This window comes from Eurytemora carolleeae, unplaced genomic scaffold (assembly GCF_000591075.1).
Source record: "Eurytemora carolleeae unplaced genomic scaffold, Eaff_2.0 scaffold1069, whole genome shotgun sequence".
Lineage (NCBI taxonomy): Eukaryota > Metazoa > Arthropoda > Copepoda > Calanoida > Temoridae > Eurytemora > Eurytemora carolleeae.
Genome location: NW_019396954.1, coordinates 26,054 through 49,574, shown reverse-complemented (window position 1 = coordinate 49,574; position 23,521 = coordinate 26,054). Strand labels below are relative to the sequence as shown.

The following is a 23,521-nucleotide window of genomic DNA, read 5'->3' as shown; positions in this document are numbered from 1 at the left end:
TTACTCTAGATTGTTCTGTTCCGTGACGGAAAATATTTCTTCTAGATTGTTCTGTTCCATGACGGAATATATTTCATCTAGATTGTTTTGTTCCATGACGGAAAATATTTCATCTAGATTGCTTTGTTCCGTGACGGAAAATATTTCTTCTAGATTGTTCTGTTCCGTGACGGAGTCGGAGATGGACAGATTGATACAGTGGCGCTCCATGAAGCTGTTCAGATTGAGGTAAAGTACTCACAAGTTCTGTATTGTATTGTTAATGATAAGTTTCAGTTCAGTGTTTAAAGAGTTATCTAAGAATATAACGTAGTAATCTTCATTTGTTCATATGTCCGATTATAAATTGTGAACCGATTTGAGATTTTTTTATTGAAAAAGATTAGTTTCCAGGCAAAGTTAGGTACCCTAGGTCGTTAAAATTATATTTATAATTATAAATTCTTAAAAGTAATATGGGAAACTTAGTGATTCTACTATTTATACTTCTAATTTAATTTTAACCCTTATTTTAGAGATTCTTCACAACAATGAAGTTCAACCCTGAGTTTATCTTCATCATTGTTCAGAAGAGGTAAATTAAAAGATTGATATTTAGCCCATTTTAGCCCATTCATTAACATTATTCCCTTATACTGTATTTCAGAGGCGTATTTAGGGGGGGGGGCTATGGAGGCTAAGCCCCCCTCGTGGACCAGTGAAATCTTTTGAAAAAATGAAGCCTCCCCCCCCTGGACAAGTCCCTGAATAAGCCTCTGCTGTATTTTCTTTTAAAATTGTCAGATTGTCAAGGATGATTATTTGTTATTTGAAAAAGAAATTCTAATTTGCGAAGGCAGTAATGAAACACGACTTGATTGACTATTCTGCAGAATATAGTTTTACAACCCCTAGACAATCTACACGTATAGAGCTCGGAACTTTTTTGTTAATCTTGAACGCTTGATCTCAATATCCAATATGGGAACTTTAATTTTGAGGATCAATACTTGATCTTTCAATTATATCGATTGAACTACAGGCTTGATCCCGAGATTCACAACACAAAAGTTCCTACTTACGCTCGTTCATGATAATACATTTTCGTTATTATTTAGAATTAACGAGAGGTTCTTTGATTTGAATGGGAGTGGGAAGTATCAGAACCCTCCTCCTGGGAGTGTTATTGATCACACCATCATGAGAGTTCAATACTACGATTTCCTGCTAGTATCTCAACATGTTTCACAGGTAGGGTTGACCCAGAGGTTTATTTAGAACTTTTTGTGGCAGGTGTAAGATTTCATTTTGTAGTAGAATAATGAACCTTGAAACACTATTTGTGGTAAATTTCATAGATTAAGATGCAGTCTGTGTCAGAATTTTCGCATCTAAATGTTGGTCAGAGGAATTTTTTGTTTGTAATGGTTGAATATATATTTACTGGAAGAATACCAGGGTCGACCGAATCTGTGTAAGAAAGTCACAGGAAAGAAGTTTCTAGAAAAATCTGGAAATAAAAACTATTGTAAATAAAGTCGCAATTTTCCTAGGACAACATGTCACTGGAAATAAAGTCCTGAGTTTTAGATTCCTGGAAATTTTTTTATTATAATAATATTGGGGGCTGCCAATAAAATCTCAGGAAATAAGATTACGGGAACTAAAGTCCTGAAGAAAAAATAAAAAAACAAAAAAAATCCTAAGTCTTGTGAAAATGAGGTCAAGTCTGAGAAGTTTTCATAAACAGGAATTTTCTTCTATGCATCTGCATATTGATTGTTGCCAGGGTTGTTTTTGTTTTCCATGGTTGTAAACATCCTTTATTCCCATGCATTTTTCACTAAAAGAGGACTTTATGTATGAAATCGTACTGGAACCAGAAAAAGTCCTATAAAATAAAGTCTTAAAATAGTAGGACTTTATTTCAAGGACTGTTTTTCCACAGGACTTTTTTAGTGTCAAAATTTAGGACTTTATTTCCGAAAACTTGATTGGCGGTTACCGGGTTGACCACACTACAATAAAAATCTATTAAAAAGTGGAATAGTTGTCGTTTTTTTCTTTTTTATTAATAGACTTATTGCTTAGAATTTCGTGACATTGTAGTGGGCCAATTCTCTGAAAATTACGTGGATATTAGATAATTAGGTGTACCAGTTACAAAGAAACGATCCTTTCTAACAAGGAGTAAGATTGAAGACGACAATCACATTTTTAAACCCTTTCAGAGAATTGGGCCGCTACATTGTTACGAAATTCTAAGCATTGGGTCTATTAATATAAAGAAAAAAACGACAACTATTCTATTATGTTTTCTTGCTTATATCTATCATTAATCCCAGATAAGTTAAATCAAGTGCTTAGAATCGGGGACCGTAACATTGAACTCCCTGAACCTGGATTCACAAAAATCTGCCGCAAAAAACTTTGTGATCCACAGATCCTGATCTAAGTGTCAATATTGTACCAAAAAAGGTTAAACGAATAAAAAAGAAATATGTCATTAGTTAAAGATATATTAACATCTTGGAGAAATATTTATATTTTGGATTCGGATCTGCGTTAAAATAAAATGGATCCTAAGCACTGATTTAATGTTGTAAATGATATGTTATACTAATGTAGATCAGGCCTGGTCAGATAAATAGCTCGGCTCAATACTCATAGAGTATATGAACAAATTTTATGGGGAGCTATCGTTGAATAATTCGTTTGCGTTATCAGAAACTGTTTCGTTTGAATTATCAGCTACTGTTTCGTTTGCATTATCAGCTACTGTTTCTTTGGCTACTGTTTCGTTTGCATTATCAGCTAATGTTTCTTTGCATTATCAGCTACAGGTTTCGTTTGCATTATCAGCTACTGTTTCTTTGAATTATCAGCTACTGTTTCGTTTGCATTATCAGCTACTGTTTCGTTTGCATTATCAGCTACTGTTTCTTTGAATTATCAGCTACTGTTTCGTTTGCATTATCAGCTACTGTTTCGTTTGCATTATCAGCATACTGTTTCTTTGCATTATCAGCTACTGTTTCGTTTGCATTTTCAGTTACTTTCTTTGTCAACAAAAATGTTCATTATATTTTATAAATATTAACTTTACACTGTCTTATTAGTTGATTTCTTATTTTTAGGGAACTGTAACCCCGACTCATTATGTTGTGATTAAAGATACCTCAAAGTTCTCTCCTGATATTGTTCAGAAGATCAGGTATTTATGGATAGGGGGGGGGGGGGATCAAAGCTTGGAATAATTACATTAATTATTCTTATATTTTTATCTCTTTTTGCGCTTTTTTATTCATTTCCTCTTAAAATTCTTAATCAATATTATCTATATTCTTTTTTATTTTGTTTCATGAAGTACCATACATTCATTTATACAAAACTATATTATTTTCCTAGTTATAAACTGACCCATATGTACTTCAACTGGCCTGGAACTATCCGTGTACCAGCACCCTGCCAGTACGCTCACAAGCTAGCTTATCAGGTATGTTAAGTGTACACTACGCTGTACAGCGCCCATTGTAACCGTTGTAAATCTTTATGTATCTTCAATGTTACATGTCGAGATGTGAAAAAAAATATGTTTGAAAGAACAACAGAGGTTAAGTTTATAATTTTAAGAAATTGAACGGCTGGGGGGGGGGTGAATAGTTAAACATCGAAAGTCAAGTTTTTTATCCTTATTGATATTTCTGACCAAAACAGTTAATTATTTTTCCCTGAAAACTATTTTTTAGACAAACAGTATATTATGCCAACTTAGAGCTAAATGTTCACAGAACATTTAGAGTAAAATTCATACTTAGAACTCAAGGGGAAATTAAAGGGATTTTTGATTGAAAATAAAGAATAACTTGATCGGTAAAACGTGGAGTTTGCAGGGCATTCAAATTCTGTTTCTTTACTTGCTTTTCTGTCCTGTACATACATGTAATTGTAAAGGAATTCATTTCAGTCTAATCGAATAAATCTATATTTTAGTAATCTTGACAAATTGAAGTCATTGTTTAAGATATTGAAGGTCTAAGATATCAGGTTGCCAAAATATTGGGATTCTATTCTAAAGATTTGCTGCAAATTCTGCTTCTTTCTTTTAATGATTTCTGTTTTGAGTGGTATATAGAACAATCTTTTCAAAGGTACAATTTAATGCTTGTAAAATCCACTTAAAAATATGTTTTGTGTAGAAAAAAACTTGCAAGGAAATTAAATCAATTTCCATTGACAAATGTCTATTTTTAATGAGGTTTCCTTTTCTAGATTTAGTTATTGACTTAAACGCCTAGGATTGTAGGAAGCAGAGTCCGAATTATATAAATTTGAGCCGCGTTTAAATTCCGCCAAAACCCGGGTTCAATTGAGCGCCGGCTTAAATCTTGAAACATTGCAATACAATTTAAAGTGGAACCAACCATACTTGCCACGGCTTAAACTCTTTAAATTCGGCCTCTGGAATTACAATCATAGTTTTAAAATTATTACTGACTAGTGACAAAATGATTTTTATCGGTTCTGTAGTTCTAATGATATTCATCCTTAAATAACAGTTTTAAAGAATGATATAAATGCACAGTCCTTTTCTAGGCAAAGAAACTGTGTCTGAATAATTTTAAACTGTTTATATAGGTTGGAGAACATGTGAAGATGGAACCATCTATGCTACTCATGGACCGTCTCTTCTACCTCTAGATTGGAGAACATGTGAAGATGGAACCATCTATGCTACTCATGGAACGTCTTTTCTACCTCTAGATTCCAATCTAGTCGAATCATAGCAGTAGAAATTATTAAAACAACCTGCTCAAGTATAGATTTGGTGATGTTAAGAATTATTTAACCGTTTTAAGTTCATAATTTTTAACAGTAAAAATCTATCAGAACATCACCATCTCTATAATAATCTTTCTTCAAGACAAAGTATAATTGAACAATTTACCGCGCTAGGCTGGTAAACTCATATTTGTAATTAAAACCAGTTTTTTGTACTATTTTTTTTGTGTTAAAATATTGTTCTTTGACTTAAGCTCAATGTTAAATAATGATTATTTCTGGAATTTTTTTCTTCAAAATTTATGTAATTGATTGTAATGGCGATATCACATCTAAAAATGTTTTTTTTTGCATTCTTTTAAAGTTAGCTGAAGTGCAGAGAGGAACAAGGATAATTTACAGATAGATAGACAGAGCTGGGTATCTTTTTATTGTGTACATCAAGATCAATGTTTTATCAGGATCTACAGTCAATCTATTGATTAATTCAATATTTACTCAATATCTCGCATGGTAATCCTACCTGCAGTCGGGGTTATAAAGGGAGTTCTAATCGGAAGAGGAATAACTAAAACAAAGGTATGGAAAGGTCTCGTTTTTATAAATCCTCAACATAAAAGTGCCCCCAGTGGATATCGAGATCAAGTAATTGTGATAATATTCGTATCCAACACAAGCTCTGAGTAAAATAAAAGTTCGCAGATTACAAGCAGATCATTTATTGTTAAGAGCGGCGTGTCCGACAAAGATTGGTGTATCCATAAAACTTCTTTTTAAACCAACAATGCCTCGGGATTACGAATCCGCAATTCACAACAATGTTTTCAATAATAGAAATCACTTTGAATCAATATAGTTTCCGTTATGATATTTTGACCAGACAAATTGTTGATAGATAAAGTTTTGATACGAATATGACACTGAGTAAATAGAGTTCGTATCACGTGACCAGTATACTGCACTCAATGGCTGAAGATCTGGTGTAGGGAGGGAAGGCCAAGAAGCCATGAACCTCGTGGAAAATCTTCGAACCCTGTGGAATGGTCTCCGAACCCCGTGGAGGAGGTTTTTTGAAAAAAACGTTATCAAATATAAATATTACTTGTAAATTAGCAATAATTTTCCAATCTTCTCGACATATGGACTCAATAAATATAATAATTAAGTTAAAGAAATAATTTTCATTCTTGTTTTAATTGTCTTTTTCTCCAAATTTTGTTTTCCCGTAAAAAAGGTGGATCTCAAGTATGACACTATTTCAGATTTCGACAATTTTGCTTTTATTTAACAAAATTGAAATCTGAACCAAACTCTTTATATCTCCGGTAATATTGAAAGCACAAAAAACGCAGACCACTTTTTGGAAATGCCAGGGCTAGGAGACTTATGTGATAATTGTTTCAAGAATCATAAATGTTAAAGTAGATTGAAGACTAAATGTCACAAATAAATTCAAATACAAAAGACGACTTCCAAGTCGTCTTGCTATTGTCATGTTTCGTGACATGAATTTTTGTATAATTTTGACACAGTTTTTTATCAATTTCTCGAGACAGGAACATCAGATAGATTTCTTGTTTGTATCATTTTTCGCCTGAGATTCTCAGGTTTCATCCTATACACCCTTTCATTTTTCCTTTACAGTCTCTGTAATTCCAATTTAAGAGGCGTGTAAATGGCCTACCTTCAAAAAGAGAAAATGGAGTTGTCTACCAAAAAATCACCCTGAACTAACCAAGACAAGATTCATATTCGGCTTTTCCTGTTTGAATTTAATTCTTATTATCCTTTTTTTAGTTATCCATCTCATTTGTCATCTTCTCTTTTTTATTCTTCACATCTTATCTATCGTTATATCATTTATCCTTCCTATATTAATTATTTTTCTTATGCAATCAATCCTTCTCTTATGAATCCTTCCCTACTTATAAACCCTTCTCTTCTTATCAATCCCTCTCTTCCATCAATCCTTTTTTTCCTTCTTTTCAATCCTTCTCTGTTAACAAGTTTTCCCTAATTCCTTGTTTTCCACATTTATTCAGTTTTATCTGACAACTAAATGTTTTTGCATAGGAATTTAATATTTCTTTTCATTAAGTCTGATAAGGAATAGATCATGTCCGTCTATTTTTTTCCTTTTTCTTCCATTTCTTTTGAATCTTAACAACAGACATACCTTTTACGGATTTAAAGAATTAAATGTTATTCTTGTTTTTCCGTTGATTTACATTAGTGAGACGACATCTTAGAATATGGTGAAAACTTTTATTACGAGACAAAATAATATCTTTTCTCATCTCATGTGTTTCAATTTTCCCAACCTTTCATATGGTTCAAACATGTGACAGCGTAAAAACCTCCCCCCCCCCCATCCCTAAAAATATCATTCCCTAAATGCAATGGAGGAGTGGATCTGTAAAACATGCATCTTTGTTTTAACTCTAATCTTGGGAAAGTTATGATCAGGATCTTGTCAAGTTATAAAGAGAAGATAAACAAACTTCTTGATAATCAACCTGTACAGTTAACAATGCACATTGTATTCCAAATACTTAAATTCCATTACCCAGCTTATTTGAGATTTCTGAAATAGGAAATTGAATTATAAAAGATATTTAACCCTTTTGTATAATACTAGCCTTAGAGGGTGCTTCGCGCCCATCTTCTAAATTAATTGTGAACATGTTCTCTTTATGTACATCGTAAAACAAAACAAAAATAATTCGCGGATTTTCACAAAAAATTTTCAAAATTTTCAAAAATTTAATGAAGATCGAATTTTGATGGGGACAAATATTTAAAATTTTGATCATTCATAAACCTTCCCTGGGGTCCCTAGATGTCCCACAAAAAATTTGGGTCCGATCGGTTCAGCCGTTTTGACGTTTATTGGATACAAACAAACAGACAAGCCAAATTTATATGTAGAATAGCCTTAGAGGGCGCTTCGCGCCCATCTTCAAAATTAATTGTGAACATGTTCTCTTTGTGTACATCGTAAAACAAAACATCGCGGATTTTCACAATAAATTTCGTGGATTTTCAAAATTTTCAAAAATTTAATGAAGATCGAATTTTGATGGAGACAAATATTTGAAATTTTGATCATTCATAAACCTTCCCTGTGGTTGCGTGATGTCCCACAAAAGTTTTGGGCCCGATCGGTTCAGCCGTTTTGACGTTTATTGGATACAAACAAACAGACAGACAAGCCAAATTTATATATTGATTGAGTCTTGTTTGTCAGTAATAATTTCACACATTCATCATTTAAAGTTTTTTTTCAAATTCAATTAAAATGCAACACTTGCATTCCCCTCTTTTCACTTATTGGATAATAAACCAAAAGAGTCGACAAATATAATGTGGACACTGGACAGCCGTCTTTAGTCTTTATTTTAATTGTATTGTATATTATATATTTAAGGTTTCACTAGGACTACTATCTCCAGGTCCTGCTTGTATAATGTATATGTAAGGTTTCACTAGGACTACCGTCTCCAGGTCCTGCTTGTATAATGTATATATGTAAGGTTTCACTAGGACTACTATCTCCAGGTCCTGCTTGTATAATGTATATATGTAAGGTTTCACTAGGACTACTATCTCCAGGTCCTGCTTGTATAATGTATATGTAAGGTTTCACTGAGACTACTACCTCCAGGTCCTGCTTGTATAATGTATATGTAAGGTGTCACTGAAACTACTATCTCCAGGTCCTGCTTGTATAATGTATATGTATGGTTTCGCTGAGACTACTATCTCCAGGTCTTGCTTGTATAATGTATATATAAGGTTTCACTAGGACTACTATCTCCAGGTCCTGCTTGTATAATGTGTATGTATGGTTTCGCTGAGACCACTATCTCCAGGTGCTGCTTGTATAATGTATATGTATGGTTTCGCTGAGACTACTATCTCCAGGTGTATATGTATGGTTTCGCTGAGACTACTATCTCCAGGTCCTGCTTGTATAATGTATATATGTAAGGTTTCACTAGGACTACTATCTCCAGGTCCTGCTTGTATAATGTATATATGTAAGGTTTCACTAGGACTACTATCTCCAGGTCCTGCTTGTATAATGTATATATGTAAGGTTTCACTAGGACTACTATCTCCAGGTCCTGCTTGTATAATGTATATATGTAAGGTTTCACTGAGACTACTATCTCCAGGTCCTGCTTGTAGCTCTGTGAGAAAACGATTTGTCTTCTCCTTGATGCATGTCAACAAAAAGTTTCCGGGTTTCGGGAGAAAAATGAATAATTTGGCTTCTCTCCGATTTGTCAAGAAGACACCGGGTGGCAGCTGAAGGAAGAAAATTAAAATTAATTATTCTACACCAGGCTGCGGTACACTCACAGATCACACAGATAGTTTGATAATTTGCTTCTCAAATTACGCAGATATTTATTTAACTTGTTTCACCGATTACACAGATAGAATTATCGTAAACTGTATTGTAAACTGTTTTCTCACGAATACTAAAGCTGTCTAGTAAGGTTTTATGGCGTTCTTTTTTATAATTGGGTAAATTTTGTAGCTACAAATTCCCCCATTAACCTCTTCTGGTAAATATATTTAGAAAATAATGAGAAAAGTTTACTCTTCTCTACACATGGTGTACCAAACGAACCAAACCCTACAGTCCAGTACAACAATAGAAAAGTCGGTATCAGAGTGTAAAATTAAATAAAAGTTGAATCTCTTCAAATATTTCTGTAGGAAGTAAAGCCAATGATTTGTTTGTAACTTGTATCATTACTCTGAAAATGGGATCCGAATATTGTACATTAATTGTTATAACATTTGTTTATTATAAAAAGAATTGGCAAAGACGACTTCTTTTCCGCTTTGTACTAGTTATAACTGTACTTGCAGTACAGTACATTTTGGTGTAAGATGCTCAAGATTTAATTCTTCCGAAAGTGTTTCTATGACATAGACCCTTGGGACGACCATCACCGAACAAGTCTTAACTGAAGGGCGGGCAGCTTTTGATCTGAAATTAGACAATTTTTTGGCATTTCCTTTTGAGTTAGTTTTTTGGAAATACACGAGTTTTGTTTCCGAGAGGAAAACGAGTCCATAACGGGGTTAGTTCTAAATCGTAAAAATATAAACAAAGCGTTTTTTTCTGGCGAATGTATGTTTTCCGAACCACCCTGTAGTATAATTAATCTACATTAAACAAACCTGGTATAACTAGTAAACTTTATATCAAGGGTGAAAGTTTATCTAATTTCTGCATATTCTGCATATTCTGCAGAATAGAGACAAGCTAAACAATACAAATTAGAAACATGTCTGGTACTTTTCCAGGGGAATTGGAATAAAGGGAAAGGAAATGGCGCTGGTCTGGCATGAGAAAGCCAGGCGCACTGCTCTGCAGACGAGTTTGATATTCCTTACACACACTCTTTTACTACAGACACACAACATGACTACAGTCAAAGAAATTGCAGAACAATGTTGTCAATTATAATTAAGCTTAAATAACGACTTGTTTATTGCAAACTTTAATCAAATCATATTCTTTGCATGAAAATTTGGCTTAAAGTGTTGACTTAAATATATAAATACATGCATATTAAACTTATTTTTTAGTAAACAATTAGCAATAAACAAATGTACTCTCCTAGTCTGTACAAATACCGAGATTCGTATGTACTGTATATACCTACAGTACACGCCTTCGGTTCGGTATTCCTTCCACACACACACTCTTTTGGTACAGACACACACACATGGCGTTTCCGCCCCCTGTACTTATCTGATCTAATTCAACAAATAAGAGTTGCAGAAATGCAGGCATTCTGTTGCAACTTAAAATAATTTACAACACACTTAGTATTCAATATTCATACTTTGCTTTAAACTAATTATTTTTGGCATGAATGTTCTGTAAACGTAAATTCCTTCCATTTAAAGAGGTACATCCCCCATTCACAACGGTACCCTTTCACCTCAATTCCGATATAAGTAAATAATCCATTTAGTCGTTGCGCTTATTTACATATGGATCTCTAATTGGCAGATTTGAATAGCCATATAGATAGATAGATCTTACCGCCTTTGCAATTCTATTGGTCCTTATAAGTGAGTACTCATCAAACATGTGAGTGAACCCTGATTGGATCAGACGCTAATGTGGAACTATACTGTTCCTTAATATCTTTTAACATCAAAGTGAAATTGTAAGGTAATTAAACTGAGCATGCAGTGTTGTGGACAAATTCTTTAGGATTCATTTGAGACAAATAAAACTTTTTAAAGATCTGTAAATCCTGAGTTTGCGCGCAAAGTCGACGTTCAAAATCGTATTTTTGGGTGGATACGTTGTTTTCAGAATTTTTTTTTTTAATTATTGAATAACGACGACATAAAAATTAAACAAAATTCTACAGTAAACTATAATTAGTTGTTTAGGAACAGGTTAAGAAAATAAAAATTAACACTCATCATCGAAAATAAGTAATCTTAATCAATTATTAGTTTCTATAATCTCTCTTTAATCACGCAGATTTTCTGGAATTTTTAATTGAAAGACGACATTTGAAGAATTTATAGAAATCTGCGAACAAATTCATAGAAATAAGAAATTCGATATAATGATGAAAAAGGAAATAATTCATTCTAACTTCGTTTTATTGACAAATTTCTTTCGAGAAATATGTTCCTAACCATCTAATAAGTTTACTGTAAAATTTTTACTATATTTTTCGTCGTCGTTATTTGATAATTGAAAAAACCCGATTCTAAAAATGTACCCATCCAAATTTATGATTTTGAACTTCGACTTTGCGCGCAAACTCAGTAATTATACATCGTGGAAACATTTTATATGTCTCAAATGAATCCTAAAGAATTTGTCCACAACACTGCATACTCAGTTCAACTGCCTTACATAGTCGGTCTGTCTCTTTAAACAATTCAGAATCGTCTTGTATATTTTCAATTAAAACGCAACCATTCCGACCAAAAAGTATAATAGAGAAAGGGCGAAAGAAATGTTTATTAGGCCAAATTGCGATCGTAAGTCACAGCCTGCTGGGACAAGGTCCGAACTGTTAAATTAGCGTGCGCTAAAAATTATACAATAGTAGTACAACACATTTGTTTTTACGCACGCGTCCAACTAAGACCATTCGATTCTTATGAAGTTCATAAACGTATAATATGAATGTGATTCAAAGTTTCCTTTCTTCCCATTTTCAAGAACAAATTTTCCAACCATTTTCAAGAACAAAAAAATACAGCAGGATAAAGCAATGAAAAACTAAAATTTTAAACTAGAAAGAAATATCACGAATTTTCCTGACAAACATTTTTTTAACTTTTAATTGACAGATTTTAATGATGACATTTTAGGCTGATATTCAAGTTTAAGCGCTTTGGTGTATGTAATGACGAGTGACGACATGGAAAAAGTTTTTTTTTAAAGATTCCATTTAGATAATCTGGGATTATCAGGGCAAAACTACTAAAAGTATAAAAAATTACAAAAAATTGTTTTAAAAAGAATATAAAATGAAAATTGAGTACCAGCCAAGGAAGTGATTGATCATACATAACTAATCTAAAATTGTTTTGCTTTAAAGTTGAAAATCCCTATTTTTTATTGGGAAATTATTTTGAAATGTCCGAGTTTTTTTAAATTGCCCATTTTAGATATTACTGGGCCGGGAGGACATTGTGATGCTTTATAAAAGATTCGGGGAATATTTTTTAATAAATTATTTGATTAAATATCTAACATATTGCTCTTTAACATGACGTATAGAACCTATCCAAGGATATCAATAGAATAGAAAAGTAAGAGGAGAAAAATGATCTGTGATTTGGTGGAAAATGAACCGTTCTTTATTCTTGATAGATATTTTATTTATTTCCCTTTTAGTGAACAAAATAAGAAAGGAATTCAGGTTTTGCCACAAACTCAAATATTATAATAACCTTCGATATTTCAAACTTACACTATTTGATCTAAAAGAAATTATTGTTTGAAATATCAAATGTCTACAACAATGAGTTACAAAGAAAGAGGGATTAGAAAATCAGAGTTGGGGGGGGGGGGGGGCAAAAAGTTAATTCCTTTGTTTACATTTAACCTGAAAAGAAGAAGAGCCAAATATGAATTTAAAATGTTCTACGAAGATTTAAACATCGCAAAATTGAAGAATTTTAATATTCAGAATCATGAAATGTTAAACATTTCTAGAAGGAATAAGACACGCTTAGAGCTCCTGCTACGAGTTATATTTCTTTCAAAACCTACAGAACACTTTTCATTTGACTTTATTTATATTAATGTTTGCAAGGTCTGTTACGCTATGGCCAAAGACAGATTCAAATTGGATTTCTTATTCTAATAGCCAGTACGAGTAAGATGGACTGTAAAGGAAAAATGAAAGGGGATATTAGACTGAAAGCTTATCACTTTAGCTCTTGACTGAAAGTTTAAACAGATCATATTCAGTAAATACGCAACCAATCAGAAAACGAAGATATTCCAGAGGAAGCTAATTGTAACTTAGGTTTTCTCCAATTATTATCATAAATTTTTTTTTATATTTGATGATATAATTGATAATATTGTTTAGAAGTCCATATTACGTCACAAGAACTCCATTCAATGAGAGTGCAGTCATGTCTCTGTCTGTATCATTTATTTTTTATTATATATACGTCTGTATCACGTGATCAGAACTTCAACCAATGGCAGTGCAGTATTATTGTCACGTGATACAGACATCTCACATATTTGAGTTTTGGTAAAATTTTGACACAGTTTTCTCGAGACAGGAACTTCAGATGGATGTTTCATTGGTCCTGATCAAGAGCTAAAGTGATTAGCTTTCAACCTACACCCTCTTTCATATTTCCTCAACAGTCCCTTTAAGCCCTATTTAATTTCCCGTTATTTCGACATTTTTTATGGAAAACAAACAAAAGCTTAATTAATAATTCCCAATAGCTGCGTGAAATAACAACTAGTAAATAACATGTATCACTAAGAAAATGACATATTTAGTTTTAACGTTTATTTAAGAAATTTGGAAAACATTGTTGATATAGATATAATTTATATATAGTGTGTAAATATTCTTCACAATAGATTAGGATATTAGAACCCTTTAAGCTCATACTAGTATATAGAAAATCCTTCCATGGATTTACTTTACAGGGCTGGTTAATAAACATGCTCCTAGCACACGATTAAGGAGACAGGGAGTTCCAAAATTAAAGAGGTTTGCATCAAACAGTGATTACAAATTTTCTTTCTTCTTTCAAAATTTAGACAATTATTTGCAATAAGAAAAACAGTCACATATCCTTATGTAAAAAATTGCATGGTGAACTAGGAATTTACATTCGTCACTAAACACTCCCATGATTCAGAAGGACTCTCTGAAACACGTATATATATACTAGTCCCAAGTTGATTCACTAGATCCCTGAATTACAATTGTGCAGTGTAGATTTTAGGATCCCCTGTATGTTGTGTAGCTAAAGGGATTCAGGAGAAGAGGAATATGATAATGCGCTGAAGGATCACGGATTTCGAATACGACCTAAAACAAAATTATATCAATATTAGAATGTAATAAATACAGTTTGAACACACCTTGATAAATTGCGTTGTACATTGTCTGTAAATCTTACTGCGTTAATCCTCAAATACGCAAAACTTGTAATGCAGCTACGTATTGTAATTATTGTGATTAGCTTGACTACGATGATATATATCTGCGATTGTAAATACGTATAAGAACTAAACATGTAAAATAAATTTGTAAATACACATTGGTTTGGCATTGATAGATTACAAGCTTGTGTCCGTGTTGATATTGATAGCTGACGAGATCGTGCCCATTGGTTTGGCATTGATAGATTACAAGCTTGTGTCCATGTTGACATTGATAGGATAGACTAAGAACAATAACTAAATTGTTAGTTTATTATTTCTAATTTTCGTTCAATCCCATGTTTAAAGAAAATTTCAAAATAAATATTAAAAAAGGATCTTAAAAAATCTCGGCTTACATAACAAAAAAATTGAGCCAATGTTATAGTTATAGTTATAGTATTTATTTTCAAACACAAAATACAAAATAATAATGTATGATGGTTCAGCTTAAAATAAACCACAAAAGAAAATTTATTATGAGCCAATTGAAAATATAATGTTTGATAATTTTGTTTGATTGTTTTTGTTGAAACAAAGTATGCATATTGAAATCTCAACTAAATATACACTAATTGTGCATTTACAAGTAGATAATTAGTCATCACTCAAATAATCAAAACATTTTCAGAAATGCATTCATTGAACTTATAAAAACATATTGATTCAGCAAAAGTAACAATGTATTCTCGTTGACTGTAGTAGACTTTGACATCCGCCATTAGCAAAGGGTGTGAACCCATACTCGTTAACTGACGTAGACTTTGACATTCATCATTAGCAAAGGGTGTGAACCCATACTCGTTAACTGTAGTAGACTTTGACATCTACCGTTAGCAAATGGTATGAACCCATACTCGTTAATTTTATCATGGATCGACATATTTGAAAAATAAAATTAAAGTATTTGTTTTGTGTGTCTAGGATATTTTAAATATATAGTTCCCAGAAAGAGATATTGCTTTATCAATGATTTATCAAAATCTGCCATTTCTCTTCAGCAGTAAACATAATTCACATACAGGATTTTACAAGGTAAGTTTGGAAAATTATATGTCTTGTATTGCACACTGTTCATATTTATGGACGATAAACTTTTAAATCGGATTGTTCGAAAGTTTGAAATCTTTAGCAAAACCGAATATTTGAAGATGTAAAATATATTAGTCACAAGCTTATTATATTATTATTCTGAGTAAAGAAATCTTGTTTTCATTAAAATATTTTGAAAATTTAAAGGGTGTGTTCGCGAAATATGAAAGTTTGTGTAATAAACAAATAAATATATAATCAGGAAAATCCGCAAATCTTTCTAGTTTTATTGATCTTTAACACGAAAAATGATCAAAGGTAAATTAACACTCAAAGCAGAAACTTTTTACTAAACAGAGTTAAATCCTAATAATATTTAATTTCCTTTAATCCCCCGACCCTGAATAATACAAGAAATTTATGTTACCTCAACAAAGGGATAAAAAGATTGAGTGTTGGTTTTGGCAAAGTAAGCTCCAGTATTGAAAAACATCTTGTAGGTTCCAGGATGGAAATTCTCCCAGCTGAGAAACCCGGAGCTCCGTCCGTCCTCATTAGTCGACCTACAAATTATACAATGTAATACAAAAAATTTAATAAAAAATTCAATCTTACACGGACTGTCGTTGTCCAGTGACATTTCATTTAATTGGGGCATGCCAGATTCACAACAGTATATTTTAAATCCTTATCTAACCAAAACTGTGAAAGCTATCGTCTTTTATCTTCCTTGCAAAGTGTTTATTTTCTCTATTGTTTTTGTAACAAGAAATCCGCAATCATTTTTATAGAGAAACCAAAATTTGAAAAAGACAAATCATGGATATCTAATGTATTCTTTATCAGACAAAACTTTTCAGGGTACCGGAGTGAATCAGATTTGCCTCTTTATTAATGGAGAAAAATAAGATTTACGAAAAATATTTAGAATTCAGAATTAAAGATTCCAAAGTGAAATGAGCTGAAAACTTTAGAATGGTGGATGTCAAGATCAATGCTTGATTTCCTCTTTTTCTTTATCTCCAGATAAAATATTGCTTGTTCTCCTCATGATATTAATCTCCAGATTAATTAACAGATCGGGATTAAGGATATCGCATTCCAAAGTTTTCAGCTCTGGTTTAATTTAATGATTTTAAAATTTTTTCAAATTCTAAATCACAGAAACAATTTTTGTCGCCAGAAAAAAATGCAAGAGTCGTAAAATTAGATATTTTTTATGAAAAAACTTTTTATGTTTATCAACCAAACTATGATTGAAATGCAAGTCCTTCCTATCTGACAACTTAATAATGTTAATATTTAAGTTTACTGCGGAAATTTTCTTACAAATTTCTTGTTTTTCTTTTCGCGAGAGGAAACCATTAACATTCATTTAACTACAGAATGTAGGACACTACTTAGATTTTATTAACATGGTTTACTCTTTACAAGGAGAAGAAAATGGAAGAACTCAAAGATCGCGATAAAAACATCGGATTTATAAGTAAACTTAAAAAGTACAACAACAAAAACAGAAATTAGGAAATCTGAGAAGAAACAAATGTGAAATGATAAAGCGCCATAGAGAGAAAAATAAAAAATAAAGATATGATTAGAAAATTAAACTTTTTTTACAAATCTAACATAAACTTTCGTAGTCAAATTTAGATCTTGAAGAAAAATTTAACTTTTTCTCCCAATCCAACCTTTTAAACGATTCTAATATTCTTACTTGGTATTTATCTGCATCCATGAAGAGTTGGGCCCGCCCCCTCCTGCCCCGCCCATCCTGAAGAGGGAGACCTCGACCTCCCTGGCCGGCAACCCTGTGGTTGTGTCGAGGATGTGGGTAGAGAGAGGGTCAGGATGAGTCCTCGTTATGCTCACGTTCAACATGCTTTGATCTTCAACCTCAGCCTCAATCTTAAATGAATTAGTATAAAGAAGATTTAAGAAGAATTAATTTGGGTACCCGACTTTGCCCGGGAATATGAAATTTGCCAATCTGGATTCGAAAATTTATTTATTATGGGTCCAAGCAGAAAAATATTACGCAAAGACTAGAAGATCGGTTTAAATTACGTTAAAATACCTTTAAATTCTTAAACGAATATCCTTCTGCTACTACATTTCCTAATAATTTTATAGAGAGCGTCCCATATTATATTGGATTAGCTCAAAATTTTAAGGTCAAAACACAAAAAGAAGACTCTAACAACCTGTAATTTCTGCGTCCAAACTTGCATATTTGCTTTACACAGTTTATTTTATACGATGCAGCTAAACTAAAGCAAAGCTGTTTTTTGTTAATAAGTGAAACAATAAAAAAAATATTTTTTGACACAAAATTTACTTAAAATAATGGTTGGTTTGGTTCGTTTTAAATTTCTTAAGACGGGGTCGATATTCAAGGATAATTTTCATTATGAAGCAATATCTACATCTGATCTGAACGCTTTTAATAGTTCTAAATCTACTCTTAACTGAAATTAGTCTATACAGAACCTGAACCTTAACCTAAACTTAAAGCTTAACATTAACCAGCCTATAGAACCTGAACCTAAACCTGAACCTAAACTTAAAGCTTAACATTAACCATGACCAAAATTTATTCCGAACTTGAACCTGAAATTTAACCTTAATCTAAACCTAAATCTTAACCTACACTTTGACCTTATCCTAAACCTAAAAATAAACCTAAACCTATAATGAGATAAACCTTAGCAGTAGCATCTACACAGGATAGGAGAAGGATCACTGAAGAAACAAAGATGAAAAAACTTCCTTTCTGATTTATAAATCCTAATTCCAACATTTTTATGCTTTAAAAGAAACAAATATAAGTTGATTATCTTTGAAAACAAATTTTTTAATGTGAAAAGTTTCTCCTTGATTGAGTCTTCTGTGGTTTTTATATTTTCCCCATTTCTAAAAGGTTTTAAAATGTTTGCATATTATGGCGGGAAATATTTTTATTTAAAAATCCTTTCATAACAAAGTGGAATGAAAGATTAATAACAAATAATAAATCAATTTCAGAAGGAAAGCTTAAAAAAAAACAGAAAAAGAAAAAACTAATTTACTTGGTTTCGTTTAAATTAATTAAAGTCGAATCCTACTAAAAACCCTGACACATTTTGTTAATAAACATTTTACGGAAAAATTAAAAGTCTTTTTGATCTAAAATAAAAATGTTAAGTTAAACTGTTAAACCAAAGCAGGGTGTAAACTGGGCTCAGATATAGGAAACTACCTATTTATTGTGTATGAGCCTGTGTATAAGAAGATACCCAGAGTAGGACTGAAACCAGAATATCAGGTAGGTTTCAGGTCTTATCTTACCCTGCATCTATTAGCTACAGGGTGAACCACATCATTTGGAATTGTGCATAGCTTTAAACTTTAATTTTCAGAACGGAAAGGAAAATCTTTGGTTATAAATTACTTCATAAATATAAAAATATTTCCAATACAAATAAATCCATTTTCAAATATTTCTGCAGGAAAGCTTGGAGAAAAAAGGTTTACACAATGAAACGCCATATACATATTGATAATACTCCACTTTCCGGCAGAATATAAAAAATGTAGCCTAAGTAGCATTTAGTTAATTTATTTATTTATGTTAACAAAGATAGGAGGATTAATCTTCCTTGGTATAATGAAAATCCAATATAATGATTCTCACCCTGTATGTCAGTCCTACATTATAGCTCACTGTCTATCTTGCTATCTTTCAATCTTTATATGTCTATCTCCCTCTCTCTAACTTAATATATCTACACATATCTTTTTATCTCTTTTTTCAATGAAAAATGTAAGATCTCGACTGATATCTTTTGAACAGTCTGATCGGATGGGTGTTTATAAATCTCATCGGTTAGCTGGGTATAGCCAACAGTAGGTCGCTTAAACTCCAGATGATAATAAAAGAACTGTCTCTGGTTAGTGACCAATCATTTATGGACATTTCTTTTAACCTCAAATTGTTAAATACTGAAGAAAGGAATTGAGTTTTTGCCACAAACTCTGATCTTCTAATCCTTTTATTTTTACATCCCCTATTTCGTAGATCTTTGATATTTCAAACTACAAATACTGATAGCTCATAGGAAGTGTAAGTTTAAAATATCAAAGGTTTACATAATTATGTTTTTGAGATTTATGGATTGGAAAATTTATGCTTGTGGCAAAACCTCAATTCCTTTTAAAATTGAAAATAAAAGTTAAAAGGTGTCAAAATCGTGCGCTAAAGCTGGCTCTATTTAGATAGTTTCTGTAACTTGTGTATTTTTTTGTGACTTTATCCCTCTTTTTAAGTTATCTTATCCATTTCATAAACTGGTCTTTACCTTATACAATCCATAATCTTTATACTTGACAACTTTTTTTAAGAAGAAATAATGATAATTAGAAATATAAAATACAGGGTTACCCCCGATTAATGAGACTGTACGGGATATATTCAGTCTTTGTTCTTACATTCAGTTGATTCCCCTGAAGCTGTACAATGTCTTCACTTCCAAAGAATATATGTTAATGCAGCAAGCAAAATTAAACCTCTATTTGGAAATATTCAAAGAGTTTTAGGTCGTCTCGTCCCATATTTTATAGGTAACCTTGTATATAATATGCTCTAGACTAAAACTTAATTTACCACGGCCATTTACTTTAGCAAACTATTTCCAACTTTATAAAATTCTGAAATATTAAAAAAATTTTGTTTTAAGAATGTTTTCCTTCATTCATAAAAATACAATGGTTTTCCTCATAACTTTAATAACTTGGGGATTGGTAACAATAAAATTTACTTTTAGATATTGTTAATTTATAATCTAAGCTTTACCACGAAAATTGTCATCTTTTCCTGTTTCACGAGTTTCTACGTGGCATTAAAAACGTTCATTATGAGATAATAAAGAGCAATTAGTTTTGTTTTAGTATGATTGCGGGAATATAAAAACTTTAGACGTAATTTAGGAAGACCCTACATTAAGAGTAGCATGTCCGATTCACAATGGTAACTTTAAACCGAGAATAAATGAAATATTCATTTTGCTGAACACTTTTTTTTATTGTGATTTATGCTTTTGATACGTTGAAGCAAATTAACAGAATTCAACCCTTCTTTATAAAAAAACATGTTTCTCAATGCCACTTAGATGAAGAATGGGTGCTGTTGTTAATCAGACATCTTTTTTAATAAAGCGTGACTTAATTAATTACGTGAATAGTCCATTAATCGAAAGAAAAATTAATCCTACCTGTCTAGGTTGATTACTCCCCCTGCTCAGGTTTATAGGTTTAATCTCCTCCTCATCATCCTTCTCATCCTGAACCTCAGGTCTCATGTTAAACCTTGAGAATCTGTCCTCCGACAGTGGGAACCTGTTCTCGGTCCGTGGGAATCTGTCCTCGGTCCTTGGGAACCTATCTTCCGGCTGTGGGAATCTGTCCTCTGACCGTGGAAATCTGTCCTCCAACCTTGTAAACCGGTCCGCCGACTTCGAAAATCTGTCCTCCGATCTTGAGAGCATAACCTCTGACCTGGAGAACCTATTCTCCGACCCAGGTGAGAACTCATCCTCGGTTTTAATTCTTGTCTCCGGTTCCAGAATGATCAGAGCTCCTGGGATATATTCGTCCTGCAAAGAGACAACGTTAGAATATAAATCCCAAAATATTAAACAAAGTGTCAGAGAAATAACATTTTAATAAATAGTGGATTTTTTAAGCATACGTATAGACTTGAAAACGATATGCATAGTATATGGTAAAGGTACACTTTACAGTACAATTAAGCAAAGTACTGCAGCTTAAGTTGATTAGAATAAATTGCATAACAGTAACATAACATTAGTAGAATCAAGATTGATAGAAATTTAACATATTGAACAGGAAGAACAGCTTAATCTTTTTTTCTGTGAAATGAGGTTTGGTTCAAGTTATCCTCAACACTAAGACGACATTCAAAGATATTTCTTCCTTACTAAAAAAATCTTGTTTTAACATTCGAAACAAAGGAACAAAAAACATACCCGATCTTTCTCTGAACAACTGTCGTCTGCCTTCAGTCGTTTATGAGGTGACAGCTGCGACAGTTGGGCTGACAGCTGCTGTGGCAGTTGGATTGACAGATGTGGTTCCTCTGACTGTCCTCTAAGGGACGGTTCTTGAGCTAACCATTTCTGTATCTGTCGTCTGTTGATCCCGTACTTTATTGCGGTTTTTCTTTGGTTGTATCTCGTCTCAGGGTCATTGTAGTACCCGTTCAGAACAGAAACCTAGATAGATGATTCTTTTTATAGAAACCTAGATATAGATACTTCTCTTTCTAGAAACCTAGATATAGATACTTTACTTTCATAAGGAACCTAGATAGATACTTTATTCAATTTATTTAAATAGAAACCTAGAAAGATCTTTATTTTATAGAAACCTAGATAGATACTTTATTTTATAGAAACCTAAATAAATACTTTATTTTATAGAAACCTAGGTAGATACTTTATTTTATAGAAACCTAGATAGATACTTTATTTTATAGAAACCTAGATAGATACTTTATTTGATAGAAATCTAGATGTTTTATTTTATTGAAACCTAAATAGATACTTTATTTTATAGAAACCTAGATAGATACTTTATTTTATAGAAACCTAGATAGATACTTTATTTTATAGAAACCTAGATAAATACTTTGTTCTATAGAAACCTAGATATGATACCTGAATATTTCTTTCTAGAAATCTTGATAAAAACCATATTTTATAAAAATCTTAATAAAATTGCATGTCTACTAGAAATCTTAATAAAAAACAAGTTTCTAGAAATCTTGATAAAATATCATGTTTTCTAGAAATCTTGATAATACACTATGTTTTCTAGAAATCTTGATAAAAACCCAGTTTTATAGAAATCATAATAAAAAGCATGTTTGACTAGAAATCTTAATAAAATACTATGTTTTCTAGAAATCACGATAAAAACCCAGTTTTCTAGAAACCTTGATAAAATAGTATGTTTTCTAGAAATTTTGATAAAATTTCATGTTTTCTAGAAATCTTATTATAATAATATTTTTTCTAAAATCTTAATAAAATACCATGTTTTCAAGAAATTAGCCGGACCCCATGGGTAATTTCCTAGATAACGACACCCCCCCCCCCCACAAATCCAATCAATTTTCATGCATCTCATATTGAACACATGGATAAAGTTGGTCATGTAGCCGCAGCGCCCGGGCCCCTAGCCTGTCCTCGCAGCGCTCGGTCCCCCATGCCTGTTCTATAGTCGCAGCGCTCGGCCAAAAAGTGTCTTAACCTAACCTAACCCTAAAATAATATAAAAATAAATAATATTTTTGCTGAAAAATAGTCTTGTTAGGAGGGGGGAGGGGGCGGGGGTCCAAAAAATTTTATCTAGAGACCCCCCCCCCCCACTTCCATGTTTATCCTATAAGCTTAAAATTATAAAATCCACTATTTCTGACTTAAAGCCCCTCCCCTGCCCCCACCCCTCACAAAACCTCTGTAAGCGCTTGCAAATTAACTGAACACCCTCTATCTCCTCTAACTATCTACCTTGAAATCCACACTGTATTTTCTCCTGTTTCTCCGTGCAGCTGTAACCTCCCCTCCACCAACACTGCTGTTCACTATATTCTGCTGTTCGAGTAGCCCTGCTGAGAAAACAGGAATGTCCTGTTTACTAGGAACACTAGCTTCAAACTGGACATGATCTAGTGCCACGCCATGGCCCACAGAAACGCCCTTCTCCAGATTATCTGAAAAGAATTTGCGTTTCTTTGGTGGCTCCATAGAGGCGCTGGCGCTAGTGATGACTGCCGAGCTTTCAGCTGCTGAAGCAGGCGGCGCCAGGATAGCGCCACTTGTACCGGTCCGGCCATTATGCTTAGGGACCCCGGGATATTTTTTTAGCAAAAATGTTGTTTAATAAATGTTTTTTAAAAAATTTTATAAATTAATATGAATAAAAGTAAATACTTTTTTAACGTTTTACACTGTAGGACCCTAAAATATTGCTTTAGGGCAA

At 32.5% G+C, this 23,521-nt stretch overlaps 2 protein-coding genes across 4 annotated transcripts in view; one reads left to right on the top strand and one right to left on the bottom strand.

The window, feature by feature from the left end:
• The window catches only part of LOC111710476 (piwi-like protein 1), a 31,405-nt gene extending 26,291 nt beyond the window's left edge, over positions 1 to 5,114 (top strand). Inside the window, exons 29-35 of one of the 3 annotated variants that reach the window (XR_002767057.1) lie at positions 154 to 228; positions 516 to 574; positions 1,098 to 1,230; positions 3,117 to 3,193; positions 3,388 to 3,475; positions 4,681 to 4,796; positions 4,904 to 5,114. Coding sequence is in view for 2 of the 3 variants with exons in the window: in XM_023484578.1 (XP_023340346.1) it covers positions 154 to 228; positions 516 to 574; positions 1,098 to 1,230; positions 3,117 to 3,193; positions 3,388 to 3,475; positions 4,681 to 4,743 (495 nt within the window). In the remaining variant the exon portion in view is untranslated. Of the gene's footprint in view, positions 1 to 153; positions 229 to 515; positions 575 to 1,097; positions 1,231 to 3,116; positions 3,194 to 3,387; positions 3,476 to 4,617 lie in introns of all 3 variants that reach the window. The other 2 variants (XM_023484578.1, XM_023484577.1) reach the window with 2 other exon arrangements.
• An 8,679-nt stretch (positions 5,115 to 13,793) lies between these two features.
• LOC111710480 (uncharacterized) lies at positions 13,794 to 23,378 on the bottom strand. Its single transcript, XM_023484583.1, has 6 exons — positions 23,050 to 23,378; positions 21,505 to 21,750; positions 20,731 to 21,111; positions 17,199 to 17,389; positions 15,912 to 16,047; positions 13,794 to 14,339 (listed from the first exon to the last, which is right to left on the bottom strand). The coding sequence occupies exons 1-6, from the start codon at positions 23,284 to 23,286 to the stop codon at positions 14,250 to 14,252; spliced, it is 1,281 nt and encodes a 426-aa protein (XP_023340351.1). The 5' UTR covers positions 23,287 to 23,378; the 3' UTR covers positions 13,794 to 14,249.
• Positions 23,379 to 23,521: the final 143 nt, after the last annotated feature.